Below are 22,649 nucleotides of genomic sequence, written 5' to 3'. Positions count from 1 at the left end.
CAGCATTTCGGTGTACAGCTTCCGGGCTCGTGTCTTCCCCACCATGTTTTGCCTTTCGTCGCGGTTAGGAGCCTTCTGAACCTTGTGTGTACGCAGGCCCTCCCGCTGCTTGGTCCGCTGGACGAATGAACTTGACAAATTCAGCTTATTGGCGACATCCCGGACCGAACTTCTCGGATCACGTCTAAACTGCTTAACTACGCGCTTGTGATCTTTTTCACTGACGGAGCACCCATTTTTGCCGTTCTTCACCTTCCGGTCGGTGGTTAGGTTCTCGAAGTATCGTTTTAGTACTCTGACGATTCCCAGCATCTTACCGATGTCCCGATGTGACAACTCCGGATTCTCGAAATGAGTGCGCAGGAGCAATTCACGACGCTCTTTTTCGTTCGACGACATTTTTCCAAATTTACGAAAAATTGACAGTGAAGCGTGGCCAACGTGATCTATACACTCTTATCTGATTATAAGCGAAAGCTGAAGATATAATTCCTAAAAATTAAATTTCTACAGCGTTTTTTCCGTGATGCAATTTGATGTGACACACCCTTTACAAATACAATTTTTTTTCTATATAAAATAGAAGTCATGCAGAAAAATTTAAAAAATGGGTCCAAGATGGTAAGACTATTTTTGACGAACTTTGTGGAACATCGAATTTTTATGAATTTTCGAAACTTCGAATTGTTGTATGTTAACAATCATTTTTAGCCACAAATGATGATTCCTGATGTGATTTAAAACAAAAAAGCTCATTATAAATCTCCTTCTAAATGCAACCATTCTCGAGATATTTGGAAACATATTTCTTATTTATTGTCTTTTTAATAGTAAATATTCCCTTTTAATATGTTTGTCGTCACATTCGCTATCCAACTCTTGACGAGTAAAGTTCAGTGTCGGTATTGTGCGTTGCCACTTTTGCTATTGTGCTATTGGTACGAGTGAACCGTGTACGAGTGAAGGTCATTGCTGTCCGCTTTCGACCTGACCATTTGTGAAGTGGAACGAAGGAACAAAGGAAGCAGCTCTCTTGTAGCGAGCCGGATTGCGGCTGTTGAACTGATTCGGCATAACGGGATCGCCATCGCGTGACTGTCGCAAACGGGATTCATCATCACGTGGCTGCGCTATTGTGTATTCTTGCGCTATTGTGTTGTCTCCGTAGCGCGTAGCCTCTGTCTCTCCCTGATTAGGGCAGTAGAGCGCATTATTGGAACAACTTATATATTAAGGTACACATATTTATTATTAATATTATTATTCAATTCATTTGTTCATTGTTTGACGACATTTTTGTTAAAATTTTGTTGACGACGATTATTGTTAAAATCAATAATAATTTAGAAATAAGACAGACATTTTTTGAATGGAGAATAGTGGAGGATCTCCAGATATGGAGATCTCCGATAATGAATCTCATACAAGATCTGGGAAAAAACATAAACGAGTCCCTCATAAGGAAGATAATTCTTCTGGGGACGAATCCGCTCATCCTACCAAGCCCCCCTCTAAGAAAATTGCAAGCCTCCCTTCTCAACCCACTGTTACTTCCACTCCCCCTCTCCCATCATCGATTTCGCTTCCCCCTTCTGATGCTTCCGATCCAACCCAATCCTCGTCCTCGTCCTCATCCTCATCCTCGTCCTCGTCCTCGTCCTCGTCCTCGTCCTCGTCCTCGTCTTCCCCCTCTGTTGTCTCCGCTCCACGTGTCAGAGTTTATCCAGAAGATGCACCTGGAACTGGCCCTTGGGTTGTTTTCCTCCGGCCAAAACCGAAAGGAAAAAACCTTAACGTGATTCAGATCATGAAAGATCTGGCCAGATACACTTCTGTATCTGAAATTCGCAGGGTTAGACCGAACAAATTGCGAGTTGTCGTGAATGAACGGAAACACGCAAACGAGATTGTTGCTGATCAACATTTCACTCTCGAATATCGAACATTTATACCCTCCCATAACGTAGAAATTTAGGGGGTGATAACTGAAACGGGTCTGACGAGCGAACAAATAAAAGCAGAAGGAAAAGGCAAGTTCAAGAAGCTCCCCTCAATGGAAGTGAAAATCTTGGACTGTCGCCAACTCGGGAAACTTTCCCATGATGGGGACCAAACAAAATTTACGCCGTCCGACTCGTTTCGAGTCACCTTTGCTGGTGCCGCCCTCCCTGACTACGTTATGGTGGACAAATTGAGACTACCTGTGCGACTCTTCGTGCCAAAGCCCATGACTTGCAACAAATGCAAGTCAGTTGGTCACACTTCGGATTATTGTGCCAACAAGGAGCGCTGTGCCACTTGCGGAGAGCAACATGAGGGGAAATCCTGCAGTGCGACTGAGCATAAATGTCCATATTGCGGGGGATCCCCACACGAGCTCTCAGTTTGTGAAAATTACAAGAGTCGCTGGGAGAAACAGAAGCGCTCTTTGAAGGAACGCTCGAAACGCACTTTTGCGGATATTTTAAAGGGCGCTTCTCCACTGGTCCAACAACAACAACCAATCAACACACAAAATGTCTTCGCCACGTTGCCCGTTGACGAAATAGAAGCGGACACAGCTAACGGGGGCACACCGTTCATTTTCCAAGGGAATCCCCGGCGCAAAAATGTGACCACTCCCAAAGTTCAAGGACAAGCCCCTCCGGTGATACCCCCTGTTAGCATGCCTAAAAAATCGAGTGCAGCGGACAAGCAAAATCAGGTTCCTCCTGGTTTCCGTGGGAATAATTCACCTTCGAATGGCCCAGCACTCGAGGGGACATCAAAAACCCCAACTGTCCCTGTTATTCCGTCCAGTTCAACTTCCCAATCGGGATTTATAAAGTTGTCTGACCTTTTGGACCAAATCTTCAAGTGTTTTAATGTTTCCGACTCCATCAGAACCCTTGTCATCTCAATGCTTCCAGTATTAAAGACAATTTTGCAACAATTGATGCAAACATGGCCCCTCCTTGCAATGATTATCTCTCTTGATGTCTAATTCAAATAGAGAGGTCGGAGATATCACTGTTTTACAGTGGAATTGTCGTAGTCTTATCCCTAAATTGGATACATTAAAATTTTTAATTCATAACTACGATTGTGATGTTTTTGCTCTGTCCGAAACTTGGCTTTCTTCGCGAGATGATATCTCTTTCCACGATTTTAATATTATACGCTTGGACCGTGATGATAGATACGGAGGGGTGATTTTGGGGATCAATAAGTGCCACTCATTTTTTAGAATTGACCTTCCACCTATTGGAGGGATCGAAGCTGTTGCTTGTCATGCAAACATCAGAGGCAAAGACCTCTGTATTGTCAGCTTGTATTGGCCTCCGAGAGCTGCGGTTAGCCGCAAACAACTTGATGACATGTGCTCACTCCTTCCTGAGCCACGATTGATCTTGGGAGACTTCAACTCTCACGGAACTGCCTGGGGGGAACAGTACGACGACAATCGTTCATTGTTGATATATGACCTTTGTAACAGCTTCAATATGACCGTTTTGAACACTGGGGAAACAACACGTGTACCTAAACCTCCTGCTAACCCAAGTGCTCTTGACCTCTCGCTTTGCTCGAATTCACTATCGTTAGATTGCAAGTGGAATGTAATCCAGAACCCCAACGGTAGTGATCACTTGCCAATCAAAATTTCCATCACCATTGGGTCGAATTCTTCTGAATCTATAAACATGGCATATGACCTCACAAGACACATTGACTGGAAAAAATATGCGGACGCGATTGCTCTAGCCATCAATTCCAGAGATGGTTTACCTCCATTGGAGGAGTATAACTTCCTTTCTCGTTTGATCTATGACAGCGCGGTTCGCGCTCAAACGAAACCCATCCCAGGTTCCACCATTTCCCGAAGGCCTCCCAATCTATGGTGGGATAGCCAATGTTCCAAGCTTTATGTAGAAAAATCGAATGTATTTAAAGCTTTTCGGAAACGTGGAACCCCTGAAAATTTTCAAATGTATTTAGCCCTTGAGAATCAGTTCAAAAATTTGATCAAAGGGAAAAAACGTGCTTATTGGCGAAATTTCGTGGGAGGTTTGTCACGAGAAACGTCAATGAAAAAATTATGGAAAGTGGCTCGAAACATGAGAAATCGCTCTTCAACGAATGAAAGCGAAGAATATTCACATCGATGGATTTTTAATTTTGCACGGAAGGTTTGTCCTGATTCCGCTCCTGTGCAAAAAATTGTTCGAGATATACCACAAGGTAGGTGCGATCTTGATTCCGAGTTTTCGATGGTAGAATTCTCTCTTGCTCTGCTCTCATGTAACAATTCTGCTCCGGGATCGGATAGAATTAAGTTCAACTTGCTGAAAAACCTCCCTGATGTGGCGAAACATCGCTTGTTGAATTTATTCAATCGGTTTCTGGAGAATAATATTGTTCCAGATGATTGGAGACAAGTACGAGTTATAGCTATTCAAAAACCCGGAAAACCCGCGTCCGACTTCAATTCGTACCGCCCAATAGCAATGCTGTCTTGTATACGGAAATTGTTGGAGAAAATGATCTTGTTTCGCCTTGATCGATGGGTTGAAACGAATGGCCTACTCTCAGATACACAATATGGGTTCCGCAGGGGCAAGGGGACGAATGATTGTCTTGCGTTGCTTTCTTCAGAAATTCAAATGGCTTACGCCGAAAAAAAACAAATGGCTTCAGTATTCTTGGACATAAAGGGGGCCTTCGATTCTGTTTCAATAGAGGTTTTGTCGGACAAATTACACTCTCGGGGTCTGCCGCCTCTATTGAATAATATGTTATATAACTTGCTTTGTGAGAAACATTTGAACTTTTCTCACGGAGATTCGGCAGTAAGTCGGGTCTCTTACATGGGCCTCCCCCAGGGCTCATGTTTAAGCCCCCTTTTGTACAACTTCTATGTAAGCGACATCGACAATTGCCTTACACAAAATTGCAGCCTAAGACAACTTGCAGATGATGGAGTGGTGTCTGTCGTAGGACCAAACGAATCCGACCTGCAAGGACCCTTACAAGATACATTGAACAATTTTTCAACCTGGGCCATTGGGCTAGGGATCGAATTCTCCACGGAGAAAACAGAGATGGTGGTTTTTTCTAGGAAGCATAGACCAGCAAAACCAAAGCTTCAACTTTTGGGTAAACCGATCACTCATGCTATGTCATTCAAGTATCTTGGGGTCTGGTTCGACTCCAAATGTACTTGGGGGGCCCATATTAGGTATCTGAGTAAAAAATGCCAACAAAGAATAAACTTTCTCCGTACAATTACCGGCACCTGGTGGGGAGCCCACCCAGAAGATCTTATAATGTTGTATCAAACAACTATTCTCTCAGTGATGGAGTATGGCAGTTTCTGTTTTCAATCAGCTGCCAAAACACACCTCATTAATCTCGAGCGAATTCAGTATCTTTGTCTCCGTATCGCGTTGGGATGTATGCCCTCAACGCATACCATGAGTCTCGAGGTTTTGGCAGGTCTACTCCCACTAAAAGATCGCTTCAATTTATTATCTCTTCGGTTCTTCATCCGGTGTAAGGTCATGAACCCATTGGTGATCGGAAATTTTGAGCAGCTGATCGAGCTAAATTTTCACTCCGGATTCATGAGTTCATATCATGAATTCATCTCCATGCAGGTTGATCCTTCTTCGTATATTCCCAACCGTGTTTGTTTCCCTGACTACATCAATTCCTCTGTGCATTTTGATCTGTCCATGAAGCAAGATATCCATGGATATTCAGATTACCAACGATCGAGGATCGCTCCAACGATCTTCGATGAAAAGTATGGGGGTATCAATTGTGATAATATGTACTTTACTGATGGGTCCACTATAAACGAGTCCACAGGATTTGGAGTGTTCAACGAATTTTTTAGCACCTCACACAGTCTTCAGAATCCTTGCTCAGTGTATATTGCTGAATTGGCAGCAATTCATTGGGCGCTGGACAGCGTCGCCTCACGACCTGTTGAACACTATTACATTGTAACGGATAGTCTTAGCTCTGTCGAAGCTATCCGTTCAGTGAGGCCGGAAAAGCACTCGCCGTACTTCCTTCAGAGAATACGAGAAATTTTGAGTGCTTTATCCAGACGCTGTTATGTCATTACCTTTATCTGGGTCCCTTCACATTGCTCCATTCCGGGTAATGAGAGGGCTGACTCATTAGCAAAGGTAGGTGCAATTGAAGGCGATATTTATCAGCGTCAAATCGCCTTCAATGAATTTTATTCTTTAGTCCGCAAAAATACCATCGCTAACTGGCAACGCAAGTGGAATGAAGACGAATTGGGCCGGTGGTTTCACTCGATTATCCCTAAGGTTAGCCTCAAACCGTGGTTCAAAAGTCTGGACTTGAGTCGGGACTTTATTCGCACCTTCTCCCGACTCATGTCCAATCACTGTTCGTTAGATGCACTACTCTTCCGTTTCAATCTTGCAAGCAGCATTCTCTGCGTTTGTGGCCAAGGTTATCACGACATCGAGCACATTGTTTGGTCGTGCGAGGTGTATCTGGTCGCCAGATCGAATTTAAAAAACTCCCTTCGGGCCCGAGGAAGACAGCCCAATGTGCCGGTGAGAGATGTGTTGGCTCGGTTAGACCTTGATTACATGTCCCATATATATGTTTTCCTTAAAGCTATAGATCTTCGTGTGTGATTGCCCCTACATCCTTATACCCTCCTTTCCTTCCTTTGCGGGTAATTCGTCCCCTTGCTATAAATAGTAGAATAAGTTGAAATGTAAATACACTATAGATATACGAACAGATTTATAAATTGAGTGTTCATCAACATTGTTACAATTTCCTTATATCCCATCCTTCTCCTAAAAATATGTCACCCTCCTAAACTCGAGTACACCGCGAGTAATCGGTTTTCCACCTTACTAACACTAGATGTAAGAAAATTGTTTATATATATATATATATATAGTTTTAAAATTATAGTTAAGAATTCGGCTCCTTTAAACTTAAGTAACTGAGCCTGTAAAATTAAACGAATTAAAAAAAAAAAAAAAAAAAAATGTTTGTCGTGTTATACCTTCATGTTCATGAAATTTTATGAATTTGCTTATAACTTCCAACAACTTTTCCAAATACATCATTATGGTAAAAATATATGTTTAGGAGTTACGTTGAAAATCATTTGAACACATGTGGGTTAACATAAAACGTAGCGATATAAAAAAATGTTTTTCTTTTATCTTAATACAAACTTTTAACATGTTATACATGTTGCGCCAACAGAACACAACATTTATAAAAGGAAAAAATATAATTCTCTACAATTTGATCAAATAATTCCTATATTTATCGGAGTTCAAGAGATACTAATAATAATACTAGAATTTTTAGCATTTATTTTTATCAACTAACAATTTTGTGGTATATATTTTAATTGTTTCATTATTTTCTTATATTTCACATTATGATAACTTGCTGCATTGTCGTTAGAGTACAACTTTGCTGCTACTTCATTTTCGGATACATGTACAAAAGAATGATACTTTTGGGTACCTGGAATTTGTTTGGTGTTATCATACATGCTACTTAACTCTTGCACACCCTGATCATATTCTTCTTGTGACATATATGAAAATGACAATTTTGTAAGATAGACTTCTTTTCGCTTGCTAGCCCAGTCAAATAACGTTTTTGCACTCGTAATCGGATGTTCATGCTGCCTAGCCAGCTCTTGTTGCCATCCGTTTTAATGTGCCACCAATTGCATCACAAGGTCCTTTGCCGTGTGATGTTGCAAAAAAAAATGCCATTCAGCGTCAATGTCGTATTTCGATTTAAACTGACATAAACTCGTAAAAAAATTTCTATTTTTATACTGGGATGCAGCACCATCCGACATGAATTTTATTCTTTTTACCTGCATTTGTTGTTTCAAAAATGTTACCAATTTAGAAATAAATACTTGCACAGCTATTGTGTCATGACTTAAAACTTCAGATATAACTACAAAGCTTAAATTTGCCAGAGAACATTTTTCATCTCTATAATAAACAACGAATGGATGGATTGTTGCTTGATCATTGTGATGACTTTGAACTTCATCTTGAAGCACAAATGAATAATTTTCGGAAAAATCGCAAATCACAACAACCTCATTTTCTTGCAAATTAGCTTTTATATTGTTGAGAAATGTGGACTATTGTGTTTTAATGTAATCATGAGTAAGTAATTTTTCAATTGTTTCGCAAAAATACGATACAAATTCTTCCACCGGTTTTACAAGAGTTTCTATGTCGCATTGATCAGTAGAAATCCATTGTGCATAAGTAATTTCAATTAAATTGCGTTCCTGAAGCTCATCTAGAAACCAGTTCCCAAACTCGTTCATTGTTGGGCATTTTTTACATTCACGAAGGTAACAGTATTTTGATCTATTTGATAAGTTACATAGTATTTTTCCATATATTCTTTGCATTCAATGTTAAAGGAATATTTTTTGAGACTATGAAGCATAAGAATTACATTTTCATGGAATGTACAAACACAAACGTTAAGATTTAATGAACTACTCAGCAATTTGCAATCCTTCGGACGCATTGATGCAAAAGAGCTAAATCCAATTTTGCAATTTGGATTAAGTTCCTTAAATATGTTAAAAGTTTCTCGTAATGATGTTATTAATAACCTTTTTTGGATGTGTTGACGCTTCCCATCTTTGGCTACAGAAACATAGTCTCTTTCTCCAGGTAATGATCGACTGATATCGTCGTCTTTATAAAATTCCTTCACTTAAACTTGGTCCATATTTGCTACGTGTTGTCGACAATACACCTTTTTCAATTGCCAGTTTTTTGGCTTGAATTGCCATATATTTACTAACGCCAAATTCTTCTTCCATTTTTTGCACGGACCAAGACTTAGGCAAAACTGTTAAAATTCTAACTTTTTCTGATCTTGTTGCCTCTGTGTGGTCAAATTTCTCTTTGAGCTGATTGATAATCTCATCAAACTCTTTTGCCTTTTGTTTAAAGTTCGACTCTTCGTCTTCTTCATGTGAAAAGGAAAATAGATTTCTTTTAATACCTTTAGAAATTTCTTTGAATTTTTGTTCGGGGTAACTAGCCTGTCCAAGTCTTTTCGTCATTATTGGTGAAACGTTAATACCGGCGATTCCCTTGTTGAAAAGCTCAATGTTGTACGCTCGGGAATACTCTGGTATATTGCTGTTTTGGGAATCTTGCGAAGATGCTGAAACGTCTGAAACTATCGATGGTACTTCTTCTAAAGTATTTCCTACTGCTGTACTGATCTGCTCCTCAGTATTACACTGCTTTGGTTTGGAAGAGTATACAGATAAACGGCATGATCCGCAAATTTTTAAAGATGTATCTAAAAGGATGTTGCATCCCATTGACTTAAGTTTCTCAATCATTGACACGGTTAAGAAACGATTTTCAGATGGATATTTCTTACCGTTTTCCAGAACGGGCTACAACACGAAAAAAAAATTTTGTAGTCCATTGTGGTATACTGTTATTCACTCTATAAGAAAGATTGTTCGACTGATGAACGATGTTTGAATATGAGTAACTTGATATACATTATAGAGGTACCTTAAAGGTACCTTACTTTATATACCTGTACAGAGGTAGCTTAGAGATACCTGACTTCAGGTATAATCTAGGCATAACGTAAACAAGTCAATTATATTTGTACCCATAACGTCCGGTTGAATCAACAAGGTGTATTTGTTGTTGGAATTTCAATTCTACTGTTCGTGTTTTGATTGTGTAACACGAATAATATGTTAAAAGTATGTATTAAGATAAAAAACAGGAAGTGGGTTATATCTATGGTATAACCGCAAGGGTGACGTAGGACTATCGTTGATTTAGAGATCATTTGTTTGAAGCAGAATCTAAATCCATTCTGAATGAATGAATAAATGAATATTTGGGGGACTTCGAAAACGAGAGCGTTACGTTGGAGGCACAAGGATTTATGCATCCAATATAGGATACGAAAAACCTTGTTCTGAAGAATTATCTTCAGAAGCTTTCCTGCTAACTGTACTTGAGTGACAAATCACAAACCCAAATGTATTATATGGATATTTTATGGATAGAAAACAATAAAATAAACTCTTTCGCTTGAATGTAATTTTCAATTCCAAGGGGAACTGGCAGATTATTTTCCAGCAACGATTAGATATTTCCACATTTTTCTCGATACTGGAAGCCCACCAGTGGTTAATGCTAATTCGATAACCACCTGTTAATAGCACTTGATTGAAACATATTTGGTCACAGTGTTACATGGATAGAAAACATTAAAATAAACTCTTTCACATGAATGTAATTTTAAATTCCCAGAGGAACTGGCTGATTATTTTCAGTAACGATTAGATATTTCCACATTTTCCTCGATACTGGAAGCCCACCAGTGGTTAATGCTAACTCGATAACGATCTGTTAATAGCACTTGATTGAAACATATTTGGTCACAGTGTTACATGGATAGAAAACATTCAAATAAACTCTTTCACATGAATGTATTTTTCAATTCCCAGAGGAACTGGTCGATTATTTTCCGGATCTTTCTCGATGCCATTCATCCAAATGAAAAGAATTCCGTGCGTGTATGTGTGTGTGTAGCGGCTGCTTCGATGGTCACCTTCTCTTCTCCTGAAGGATCGGCTTCTCTGTGCTCCCTCACAGTTTCAAACAAACTGCTTGCGTTTCAGGGGAGATCTCGATCCTTCGCTGTCCAGCACTCTCAGCAACAATGTTGTCTTGTCGATGTGCTCACGAAAAATGAATGCCTCTCACCATCAGAATATCGCTTGAGTATGCTTTTTGTGCGTGATTGAATCGAGAGAAGGTGTGGTTTACGATGGCAATTTGGAAGGCAAACTAGAGGGGAATGAACTCTCTGAGCTCGGAACTTTCGACGACTGAGCAATAATCGATTGCGGGCGCATACAATATTGGATACGGAAATATCGTACTGATGGGGAAGAATAATCTTCAGAAGCTTTCCTGCTAACTGCACTTGATTGACAAATCACAAAACCAAATGTATTATATGGATATTTTATGGATAGAAAACATTAAAATAAACTCTTTCGCTTGAATGTAATTTTCAATTCCAAGGGGAACTGGCAGATTATTTTCCAGCAACGATTAGATATTTCCACATTTTCCTCGATACTGGAAGCCCATCAGTGGTTAATACTAACTCGATAACCACCTGTTAATAGCACTTGATTGAAAAATATTTGGTCACAGTGTTACATGGATAGAAAACATTAAAATAAACTCTTTCACATGAATGTATTTTTAAATTCCCAGAGGAACTGGCAGATTATTTTCCAGCAATGATTGAATCTTTCCGGAACTTTCTCGATGCTGAATGGTATCCAAACGGAAAGAATTCTGCGCGTGTATGTGTATCCTCCAGCACGTTAGGCAACGATGTTGTCTTGTCGATGTCCTCACGAAAAATGAATATTGTATTAAAGAGACTTTGAACTTTTGCAGTCCATTCGTCTCTAGCCTTGAGAAAGGCCCTTTGAAAACTCTACTCTACTCCAGCGCTATCACCTCCACCCTCTTGCCTTGAGAAAGGCACTCGATCCCTCGCCGTCCAGCTCGTCCAGCAACGATGTTGTCCAGTCGGTGTCCACACAAAGAATGGCTGAATGCGTATCACCACCAGAATATCGCTTAAGTATGATTTTTGTGTGTGATTGAATCGAGAGAAGGTTAAAATAAACTCTTTCACATGAATGTATTTTTAAATTCCCAGAGGAACTGGCAGATTATTTTCCAGAAATGATTAGATCTTTCCGGAACTTTCTCGATGCGCATGTATGTGTGTGTGTAGCGATGTCTTCCCTGGCCTAAGGTGCACAAACAGGCTCTTGTTGACACCATTCATCCGCGCTTTCATGATAAACGAAGAGCTTCACCACAACAGCGACAACATGCTCCAATCGCTGTTCAATTAGAACTGAGTGGATTTCCGAGCGGCGCTCTCTTATATACCGATTGGTGATTTCAATAGCCTGTTTCGAGGACAATTTTATGGCTATTGAAACAAGTTTTTGGATCAAAAAGTAACAAGTATATAACGCGTAAACATTTTATCTTTCGAATGAAATGTTTATCATACCATTTCGTTCAGTTGTTCAGGAGCTATTAACGCTCAAAATATCGGTCTCCGGCGTAACGCTTTCGGTTTCGAAACTTTAATTTTACACCCTGGTATAGAAATGAAAGACGTAGTCCTACGTCAAAATCAAACAAAAATAAAAAGACATGTATTTTGGATATTGCAATTTAAAGTTTTTTTGCACATAAAAAAAAGAGTACTAATTTTTTTCTCAGTGTATATTTTTTCATGTTTAGACATCAATACGCTATAACTCTTTCTAAGACACTATTTCGGTACGACTCATAGTTTTTTAGATATGAATCATCAAATATTTCTCCTACTAGCGCCCTTTTCAAAAATTACGCTTGAGTCAAAAAATTCCCAATTGCTGTGGAAAAGTCGTATATTCTCCAACCCAAACGGAATACAAACTTTCATTCGAATCAAAAATACATGTTTTTAAAATCTGCATTTTTTGGACGACTTCAATTGGAATTGCACGGAAGGCAATTGAATGTAACAAACGCTCACAAACTCTACCATCTGCTCCTTCTAATAATCCTGCTCATGGGTTTGTGGGTACGACGATTGCAAAGAGTGATGATACTCACACATATAATTACCTATTCCAACATGTACACACACTCTGCACCCAAAATGTTGGAAATGAAATGTTGAGATCGCATCCAATGCATGATGGAAAGTGATGGAAAGGTAATCCAACTGACGTAGGATTACGTGTTTCGGGAACATATTGGGTTACAAATTGAAAATCAAAAATCAAGCACATCGTGAATATTGTCCAATTTCAAGCGCTTATTGCTCAGTCATTCCATGATGGATTGATAAGATTTTTCGTCAATCGATTTAACAACACTCTATAACAAATTTTTACATTGAATAAAATAATATATGTGATGAAACTAACTATTGAACAATTGAAATATCTCAATCCCTATCCTAACGGAAATACCCACTTGGGATTGGTCGAAAATGATGACATAAGCGGCGGCTTATGTACTTACAAATTATTGCTCAGTTGTTTCCTGATGAATTTACGAGATATTTGCATCATTCGATCTTAGTACTCCATAACAATTCATCACAATGAATAAAATAATATATTATATGAAACTAACAATCAAACAATCGCAAAATTTCCAATCGGAAATACCTCGTTTTGATTGGTTGAAATTGAAGATACGGAGAAATCGGCATTGCAAATACATGAGAGTGGGGGGAGGTTTTGTTCCCACCGAAATGTTCCCTAACAGAGATTTCTAAATCAATGTGCCTGGGGAAATCGGCATTGCAAATATATGCAAGTGAGGGGATTTTTTTGTATTGCATGTAAGGTGAGTGATACGATTAATTCTAGCAAATAAAATTTAAATTTGCAACTTTAAAGTTGGCTGCTTGCTTCGTAACATTTCATATCAATGATCGATCACGTATTGTGAAATATTTAGCACAAGTGTAAGTGTAAAATTGTATACGGTAACAGTTATGTAAATGACTTGAAATATAAACTGATTTATTTCAGTTTCCATAAATAAAAAAACAATGTGTGAAAGCTGAGGTTTTTCACATGAAATATCCAAAAATCAGAGAGGCGCTTTTTCCGTTTTTGAGTTATGATTTTTCAAAGTTAACCGATGATTATAGAAAAAAATTTGAACTACCGGACCGATTCAGATGATCAATATATCAAATTGATCTCAATGAGCTATTATTCTTTCAAAAAATATCACACTTGCAAAATTTTGGGATTTTTTTTTCGTGATTATTGATTATAAAAACTATAAAAAATATATATATAGTTTACATGCTCTCGGGACCAAAAGCGCTATATTTTTTTATGTTTTTTTTTAAAAGTTTTTTAACATAAGATATCAAAAAATCAGATAGGCATTTTTTCGATTTGGATTTCATGGATTCTAGGAACATAGATCTAGTCTATTCACATAGGAATATTGAACGAAGACTGAAAACAAGTTTGAAGAATCATAACCCAAAAATGAAAACAACCACTGCTATGATTTTTGGACATGTTATGTGAAAAAAACCTTAGCTTTCAAGAAAAAACATATGAAAAACATGTAGCGCCCTTGGTTCAGAAATCTTGTAAACATAAAACAAAAACAAATACAATCAATTATCCAATGTTATGTGTAACATTTTCCTAGGCAGACTAGCTCATTCACTTGAATTTTACATATCGATCATCTGAATCAATCCAGTAGTCCAAACGTTATAAAATGTTGAAAAAAGTCATTTTAGAAAAAAAAAAAAAAAAAAAAAGAGGGAAAATTTCGGACCACCTTTAAAATCAAAATAGGCACCCTTTTATGGTGGTACGAAAAATCAATTTTTCCAAAACTGACTTTAGGGGGTCTTCGTAGCCACTTGGTTACGCGTTCGCTTACCAAGCGATCGATCGTGAGTTCAAACTCAGGGCCCTCAATTGACCATCTTTGTGTTGTTATACAGGGTTTTCCAACTTTAAATTCCGAAAATAAATTGAAATAAAACACACTTAGATTTTGAATTTCGATGAAACTTTTATTTCAAATTAAAGTTTGGTTTATGCCATTATGTGTGAAATACAACATCATTCAAATGTCCACCTAGGGCTTCCTCGCACACCTTGATCCGGAACAGGTAATTTTCGATGACTTTTCGGCACATATGGGTCTGTATCTTGGTCATAACTTCACGAATGTTGTCTTTCAAATGTTCAAGAGTTTGCGGAGAGTTGGCATAGACACGGTCTTTCGCATAACCCCACAAAAAAAGTCTAGCGGGTTCAAATCGCATGATCTGGACGGCCAATTGGCATCACCAAAACGCGAAATTATGCGTCCCTCAAATTTCGTTCGCAATATGGCCATGTTCGGTCGTGTTGTGTGGCACGTGGCGCCGGTCTACTGAAACCACATGTCATCCGTATCCATATCTTCAATTTGTGGCAAAAAAAATCGGTTAACATGCGGCCATAGCGCTCACCATTCACAGTTACCATCTCGTCGTCCTCATTTTCAAAGAAATACGGCCCGATGACTCCGCCAGACCATAATGCGCACCAAACAGTGACTTTTGGCGGATGCAATGGCCTCTCAACAATCACGTGTGGATTTTCTGAACCATATACGGAAATTTTGGGTGTTCACATAGCCACCGAGCTCGAAATGTGCCTCATCGCTGAAAAAAATTTGATGCGAAAATTCAGCATTTTGCTGCTGTTGTTCGTTCACCCAATCGACGTATGCCCGACGCATTCCATGGTCACCACGCTCTAATTTTTGATGTAGGTGCAAGTCCAAATGCAAAATTCGCCACAATGATGTGTTTGACAAGCCCAATTGCTGAGCACGCCGTGGAATCGAAACATTCGGGTCATCCTCCACACTGGCAGCAACAGCAGCAATATTTTCGGCCGAACGCACATTACGATGATGCACATACTTTCGGAAGCCCGTAATGGAAACCCTGTAGAATAACTACGTCCACGCAACCATCATCAGCGATGGAAATCGATCCACGGTCGAAATAAGATCGATTCATCCATACAACTGCTCTGCTCTGCAAGACACATCGGGCTGCTGTTCTATAAATAACTCAACAATGATCAATATCAACTGTCTCCGCTGAGACAGTCTGCTGAACAATGGATGAACAGAAAGAATACCCTTACGCCTAAATGGCTACTACTAACGACTGTGTAATTTACAATTTATAGAAACATAAACATATGTATATGTACACGATTAAAACCCGGCTCTGTTACAGCTAAAATGCTAATGAGCCTAATAAATAAATAAATGAGATAAAAAAAAACTTTCTTTTCGAAAATTCATAAGTTTTGAACTACTGGACCGATTCAGATGATCGATATATCAAATTAAAGACAATTACTTATTCCAATTATATTACGCTTGCCAAAAATTTGGATTTTGTTTTCGTAACTATTGATTGTACTTTTTTTTTGGGTTTTCATTGCTTTGGACTTGAGGGCGCCATATTTTTAATATTTTTTCTTGAAATATTATTCAAAAAATACCAACTAATTGGTTGTAGTTCAATATGTCTATAATCTGAATCAGTCCAGTAGTTAAAAAATTATGAACTTCCGAAAAAGTCATTTTTGGAAAAATGGATTCTACGAACCACCCTAAAATGGAAATGAAATTAAAAAAACGGGTCTAATATTTTGAGATAAAGAGCAAATATACCACTTTTCACGAAAATCTGAGAACCACTATGTCGATTTGACATGGAATGGCTATATTGATATATAATATTTTGTGTATTATGGATAACATTTAAACACTTTTGACACAACACTGTCTATATCGTAACAATTCAAAACAAATGCAAGATATCAATTGTAAAACAAGATTAAGTTTTAATCACAATCCCAAACCATTGCAACTGTGTATGGCATCAGTGTGATTCCTGAGAACTGCCTCAAACCACTTCCAGATAACAGTAGCAACGGTGATGGCAGCCACAGCTACTGCAACACCTGGATTCTGGCGATGTAAATGAATTCGTATTAAACCATTTGCTCGCACATGCAGACTGAAATACCTAATACACTTCGTGCGAACGCGCAATCTAAGTGATACACCAGAGAAGAGGGGATTGTAATGAATATTTGATGAAACTTCCCTGCACAAACAATGACAGGAAGTGTGCTGGTTGGCTGTTTTCGAATAGTAATGAAATTAGCATATCACATAATCTGGCGGAATCTGGAATCGGATGAAATCGATACTCGCAGAGAATGGAAATGTTTCGGTAATTCAGGAAACGGCTTTAATGAGCCGCTTCCCATGGCAGTCTAAATTCTGCTGAAAAGCGCCATGCAAAAGCAGACACAATTTCTGCAATAATGAATTTCAAACTAATTATCGTGTAAATTGAATGCATCCCACTCACACTTTACACATTTTTACTATACGTGCTTTTCGAATTTGTGAATGGTATGAATCGTTGCACACGAACCATGCAAAGTATTCAACGCCACTCTTAATTTAAATGTTTATCACGCGAATGCCATCCCCCTGTATGGAGCGAGAATTTTTTTCATATTCCTGGTCCCACCCATTTTTTCATAATGAATTCCAAAAAAGATCACGCCACCATCGGAGATGAAAATTGGTGAAATCACGACTCAAGTGCGAATCCCTTTCTGGTCAGATAATACGGAAAATATGCCGACAGAAAATTGATTGCAGATATTCTGCGGCCATCGCCCCTAAATTCGCGCCTCTTGCCCATTCCACGAACGGGCTGAGATTACCACTCTTTTACTGTCTCGCAGGACTCGTTCGCTGATTGAAAACAAAAGGATTGAAAATTGAACTTTGAACGATATCCCATTTGTCTTCCAGCCCGGCGGGGGCGAGATCTGGTTCCAGTTCCTGGAAGTTCTGAAAATCCAAGCTCTGGCTCTGTGATCGACATCCATAATTTTAATTAGATGAGTTATAGCTTTTCCATTGGAAAAGTTTAACGAAATCTCACCCCACCTGGCACCACCACCAGGGGAAGAACAATGATGGTTCGAATTTCGTTGACGCGCATGCTATTGATTGCAGCTGTCTGCTCCCGATAATGATGCTCGAGTATGATTGATGATGCACGGTAATGAAATTCCTGTTGTTGCACCCATTTGTCTAATTTGTCATGAAGTGGCTGTCAATGAGTTTTTGAGCTGAAGAAAAAAACGGCCGTCTCTTCTTGTGAGCGACAGCCTATGTGGACTCCTCATAATAGAAGATGGATTGTTTGCACCTCGAACGAACTAATGAGCGTTTCGATGTCACTTAAAGGTAATATTAATGAGAAGAATTCTAGCTCGAAGCCGTTTAATTTGGCATGGCCAAAAAGCTGAACGTTTTTATTACCGATTGTAAAAGTTAGCACCGTTGAGTTTGAGCTTATTCACTTATTCACTCGCTATAGCTTCAACTGATGAGCTCCTCGTTAATTCAGATCAAATTTACAGGATATTACATAACTTCAAAAAAGTTAAAAGTTAAAAATTTAATTAAATAGTCTCTCCACTTTAAATTGTTTCAAATTCATTCCTCCGAATTCCATCTTTCACCACGAAATGTGCTTTAGTTAATAGCACATAGAAACAAAAAACAGAAAACTTGTGATGGAAAATCTTGCTTTAATTATCCGACCGAGTTCATTGCTCACTCGGGGGATGCAGCACGAAAAACGGAACCATCAAACTGCACCATAAGATTTTCTCCCTATTCAACTAATTTTATCTCCCGAGAAATTTCAGCTTTCCGCTTTTTTATCTTGCACTAGATTACTTCCATCGGATCGGAGAAAAAAAAATCAGAATTCGAAACGTTCCCTCGCGATTCATTTATAATAATCACACGACAGTCTTCCGGGAAAGAATCCTATTGTTGTTAAGCTTCACATCCCGCAAATCGCCCGTTGTTCCACACAATTTTCGTAATTTATCGACTGTGAAAATTTATTAACATCTCTTCTACTTCCCAGCGGGACCGAATTCCTCCAGAAAGCCTCTCCGGTGATGGCTCGGCTCGCATAACATATAATTTCCTTTCTTCTTATGGCTCGTATACCACTGCTTCTCACGTTCTTTTTTTTTCCCAGACGAGAATTTCCGGATTCCAGCTCCGAGAAGCAGCAAAAACCTGTGTATCCCTGATTGTTCCAACATCCTGCTAACAACGAAACACGTATTCAACGCTTGATTTTTTCTCCTCTGGTTTCAAAGCTGTCGCTTTAAAATTGGATTTAGCACGAGTTTTTATTTGCCGGAAAATGACGGGGTAAAAGTGTCATTTTCACGCGAATCCAAATTGAAAACTGGAACTTCGTGAATGAACCTCGCATTTTCGTGTCATGGGAGCAACCCATAAGCAGCGGAAGCACGAAGAATCCAACGGTGAAAACTACTAGCTTTTTTTTACATCCCTTTACGGCGCTAATGCATAAACGCTTGCGATGCTAAGGTTCGCAAACTTCTCTACAGATTCAACAAGAGTTGTGTTACAGTGCGGGAGTGGGATTGAATGAGACCATGAGAGATTTATAGTCGAATCTTGTCTGAATGCCTCGTAGGCGCTTTTTAAGAACCTCTGCGTGATTAAATGAAATGGTCCATTTTTTTTCGATGCAGCTGCAGTTTCCAGAAGACTATACCGGAACAAAGTGTACGCTCGGATGGATTTACGCATTCTTCATCCGCCAGCTTGCAACTAGGTGCCGTTGTGGAATAGACATCCGAGCGAATCGACTATTTCCCGCCCGATGGATTCGGTTCGATGTGCTGTCTTGATTGTGACATACTGCTTATAGCAGCCTTCCTGTAAATTGAACGACGCAGTGACATGTATGGACATATGCAACCGTCACTATTTCTGCGTTTATTTCAGTAATGGTAATATTCACAGAGTTTACATAATGATTTTTCTTGTTCAGAGACCAGCATCAGCTATACAACAAACAATTGTTACTAATAAAGTTGAAGCAAATTGTTATTCATATAATAAAATGAAAAATTTTTAAGGGCAAAACGAATCAACAAAAACCCTAAACTATTGAGTAAAAAAAAAGGGCTTTAACTGACTTACAATTTAAAAACAAACACAACTATCATTATTCACAATGCTCGCGAATGAGCTCATGGTCGGATGCAGTAGCGCAGTGTGCGGGCGGCAAACCCGGCATTTGCCAGAGGCGCTGACCCTTTTGGGGCCTCAAAATCCAAGAATTTTCGATAGCAATTTTTTTCACCCTATTATATTGTGCATTTTGAAGATCTTTCCATCCCTTTCATCACACCCGCAGCTCCGCCACCAATGTTTTGGCTCTATCTGTCTGGATTTCAACCCATGATCACTGACAATGATGTCGAAAAAATCGATTCCCGTTGTCTGAATTCTAACGATCCAATTAAGGTCATTCGACTCGTGCCTAAAGGAAGAGATATTTCAAGCATGACCTTCGTGTCGTTCAAAATTGGTGTCAACCCAGCTCTAAAGCCACAAGCCCTCAATGCTGAAAATTGGCCCGACGGTTTGCTGTTTAGGGAATTTATGGTGCAGCCAAAAAACGTGACTCGGCGTGTGATCACTACAACACGGGAGACCACTCTTGCAACCGCGCAGGACACAGCAACTCCGATAGTGATTTGAAAGGAATGCGATGTTATGTGGACGGTGGGAACCAACAGGTTTCCGCCAAAGGCGAGTATTTAGTCGAATTTGCACCCCCTCCCACTCTCAATGATTATACGTTGCAGTGCATTATCCGCGTGGATGATATTTCGATCTACTATCAAAATGTACGTGGCCTGAGGACAAAAACGGAAGAGCTGTTTCAAGAAGCAAGTGACTGTAATTTTGACGTGATCATCATGACCGAGACTGGACTGGACGATTGCATTACCTCGCAACAGCTTTTTGGTACCGCTTTCAGTCAGCCAACAGCAATGAATCTCGTTTTGGTGGTGTCCTGATTGCTATTGCACAGCGATATGTGAGCCGAGTTGTGAACACTATGAGTGGGCAACGCCTGGAGCAAATATGTGTTTCCTCGACGATAAAGGGTAGGAAGCTCTTAATATGTGCAATCTACATCCCACCGGATAGGAGTCAGGATGTCGGCGTAATTAACGACCACCTTGCCTCCATGAATGAGTTATGCAATAAATGTTCAAACGATGATGTTATCCTGACATGCGGTGCCTACAACCAACCGCACATGCGTTGGCGTTCGATTGATAACGTTATCCAATGTGATAGTTCTCAACTACCCTCGTCCAGTAGCACACTTTTGGATGGCATGGATTATTTGTGCCTCAATCAAAGAAATCTTGTGCACAATCCACTCGATCGCATTCTCGATCTGATCTTTTGTTCGCCCGATATTGATATTGATGTATATTACTGCCCGGCTTCGTTGTTGCCCTTAGACTCGCACCACCCCTCGCTTGAAATCTACCTACCCGCGCGTGTGGTATGTGTCGAAGCAATAGAAAGAAGAGTGGACCGGCCTCTAAATTTCCGTACAATCGATTTTGCTGCTCTTTTGGCCTATCTGTCCACTGTTGATTGGGATATGATTTCTGCTATTAATGATGTCAACGAAATGGCCGAACGTTTTAATTCCATTTTGAACGATTGGCTGGTTACGAATGTTCCAAGAATCAAACCGCCAGTTTCGCCCGTCTGGAGCTCGCACCGTTTACGTACACTGAAGCGCGCGCGCAATGCTTGTCAACGGCAATTACGTCGTCAGCGTACGCTTACCAACAGACAATGTTTTCAACAAGCAAGTAATGCATATAGGTCTTTGAATGCTTCTCTCTATAAAAATTACGTGTTCCGTGTGCAATCCGCTTTGAAAACAAACCCGCGTAGTTTTTGGCACTTTGTTAATTCCAAAAGGAAAAATTCAGTGATCCCAATGAATGTTCATTTGAATGATATAACAGCAACGTCGGCTACAGAATCAAGTCAGTTGTTCGCTGAGCACCTTGCGTCCGTGTTTGCAGAGAATCCCGCTTCAAGGTCTGAAATTGAAGAAGCCATCCGTGATGTTCCCGTTGATATGGTAGATCTTGGTATATTTGTTGTAAATCCGGAAATGGTCTCCCTTGCTGCAGAAAAGCTCAAACGATCGCTAACCCCTGGCCCTGACGGTTTGCCTGCAGTCGTGATTTGTCGTTGTATTGCCATTCTTGCGTGACCACTGAGTGACATATTCAATCGCTCGCTGCAGCAAGTAGAATTTCCCCGCATCTGGAAACAGTCGTTCATGACACCAGTTTTCAAACGGTGTGATCGCCATAATGTCGCTAATTACCGAGGGATCACAAGTCTCTCAGCTGTCTCGAAATTGTTTGAGACTATAGTACGGGGAGTGATTCTCGAGGCAACTAAGAACTATATATCTACTGACCAACACGGGTTCGTGCCTAGGCGGTCGGTTACCACTAACTTATTGGACTTCGCGTCACGATGCATAACGAGTATGGAGCATAGAGCACAAGTGGATGTCATTTACACAGATTTAAAGGCAGCATTTGATAAAATTGACCACAACATGCTACTGCACAAGCTGATCCGTCTTGGAATTTCTTCGCAGTTGGTATCCTGGTTGGAATCCTACCTTACGGATGGAGAACTTAGAGTGACGATTAATGGATATTTATCACGACCGTTTTCAAATAAATCCGGAGTCCCACAAGGTAGCAACCTCGGGCCTATGCTGTTCATTTTGTTCTTCAACGATGCTGCTTCAGCTCTTGGAAAATGATTCAAATTGGTTTACGCTGACGATTTGAAGTTATACGTCATAGTACGCACGGAAGCGGACTGCTGGTTTCTGCAAAGTTTGCTAACTTCGTTTGCCGATTGGTGTCAGAGAAACAAAAATCAGATTATCACGTTCCATCGCATTGTACAGCCAATCATATTTGATTACAAGATAGGTGGCAACGCTTTAACAAGAGTCACGAGCGTAAC

At 39.8% G+C, this 22,649-nt stretch overlaps 2 protein-coding genes across 3 annotated transcripts in view; one reads left to right on the top strand and one right to left on the bottom strand.

The window, feature by feature from the left end:
• Positions 1 to 22,649, bottom strand: part of LOC129778638 (phenoloxidase-activating factor 1-like) — a 131,303-nt gene that overhangs the window by 14,421 nt on the left and 94,233 nt on the right. The window lies entirely within an intron of this gene.
• LOC129774200 (uncharacterized) lies at positions 20,680 to 21,870 on the top strand. The gene has a single exon (XM_055777906.1). It carries the CDS (start codon positions 20,680 to 20,682, stop codon positions 21,868 to 21,870), a length of 1,191 nt encoding a protein of 396 aa, XP_055633881.1.

The sequence above is a fragment of the Toxorhynchites rutilus genome, chromosome 3 (genome assembly GCF_029784135.1).
Source record: "Toxorhynchites rutilus septentrionalis strain SRP chromosome 3, ASM2978413v1, whole genome shotgun sequence".
In the NCBI taxonomy this organism is placed as follows: domain Eukaryota; kingdom Metazoa; phylum Arthropoda; class Insecta; order Diptera; family Culicidae; genus Toxorhynchites; species Toxorhynchites rutilus.
This window is presented reverse-complemented; position numbering and strand designations above follow the sequence as displayed.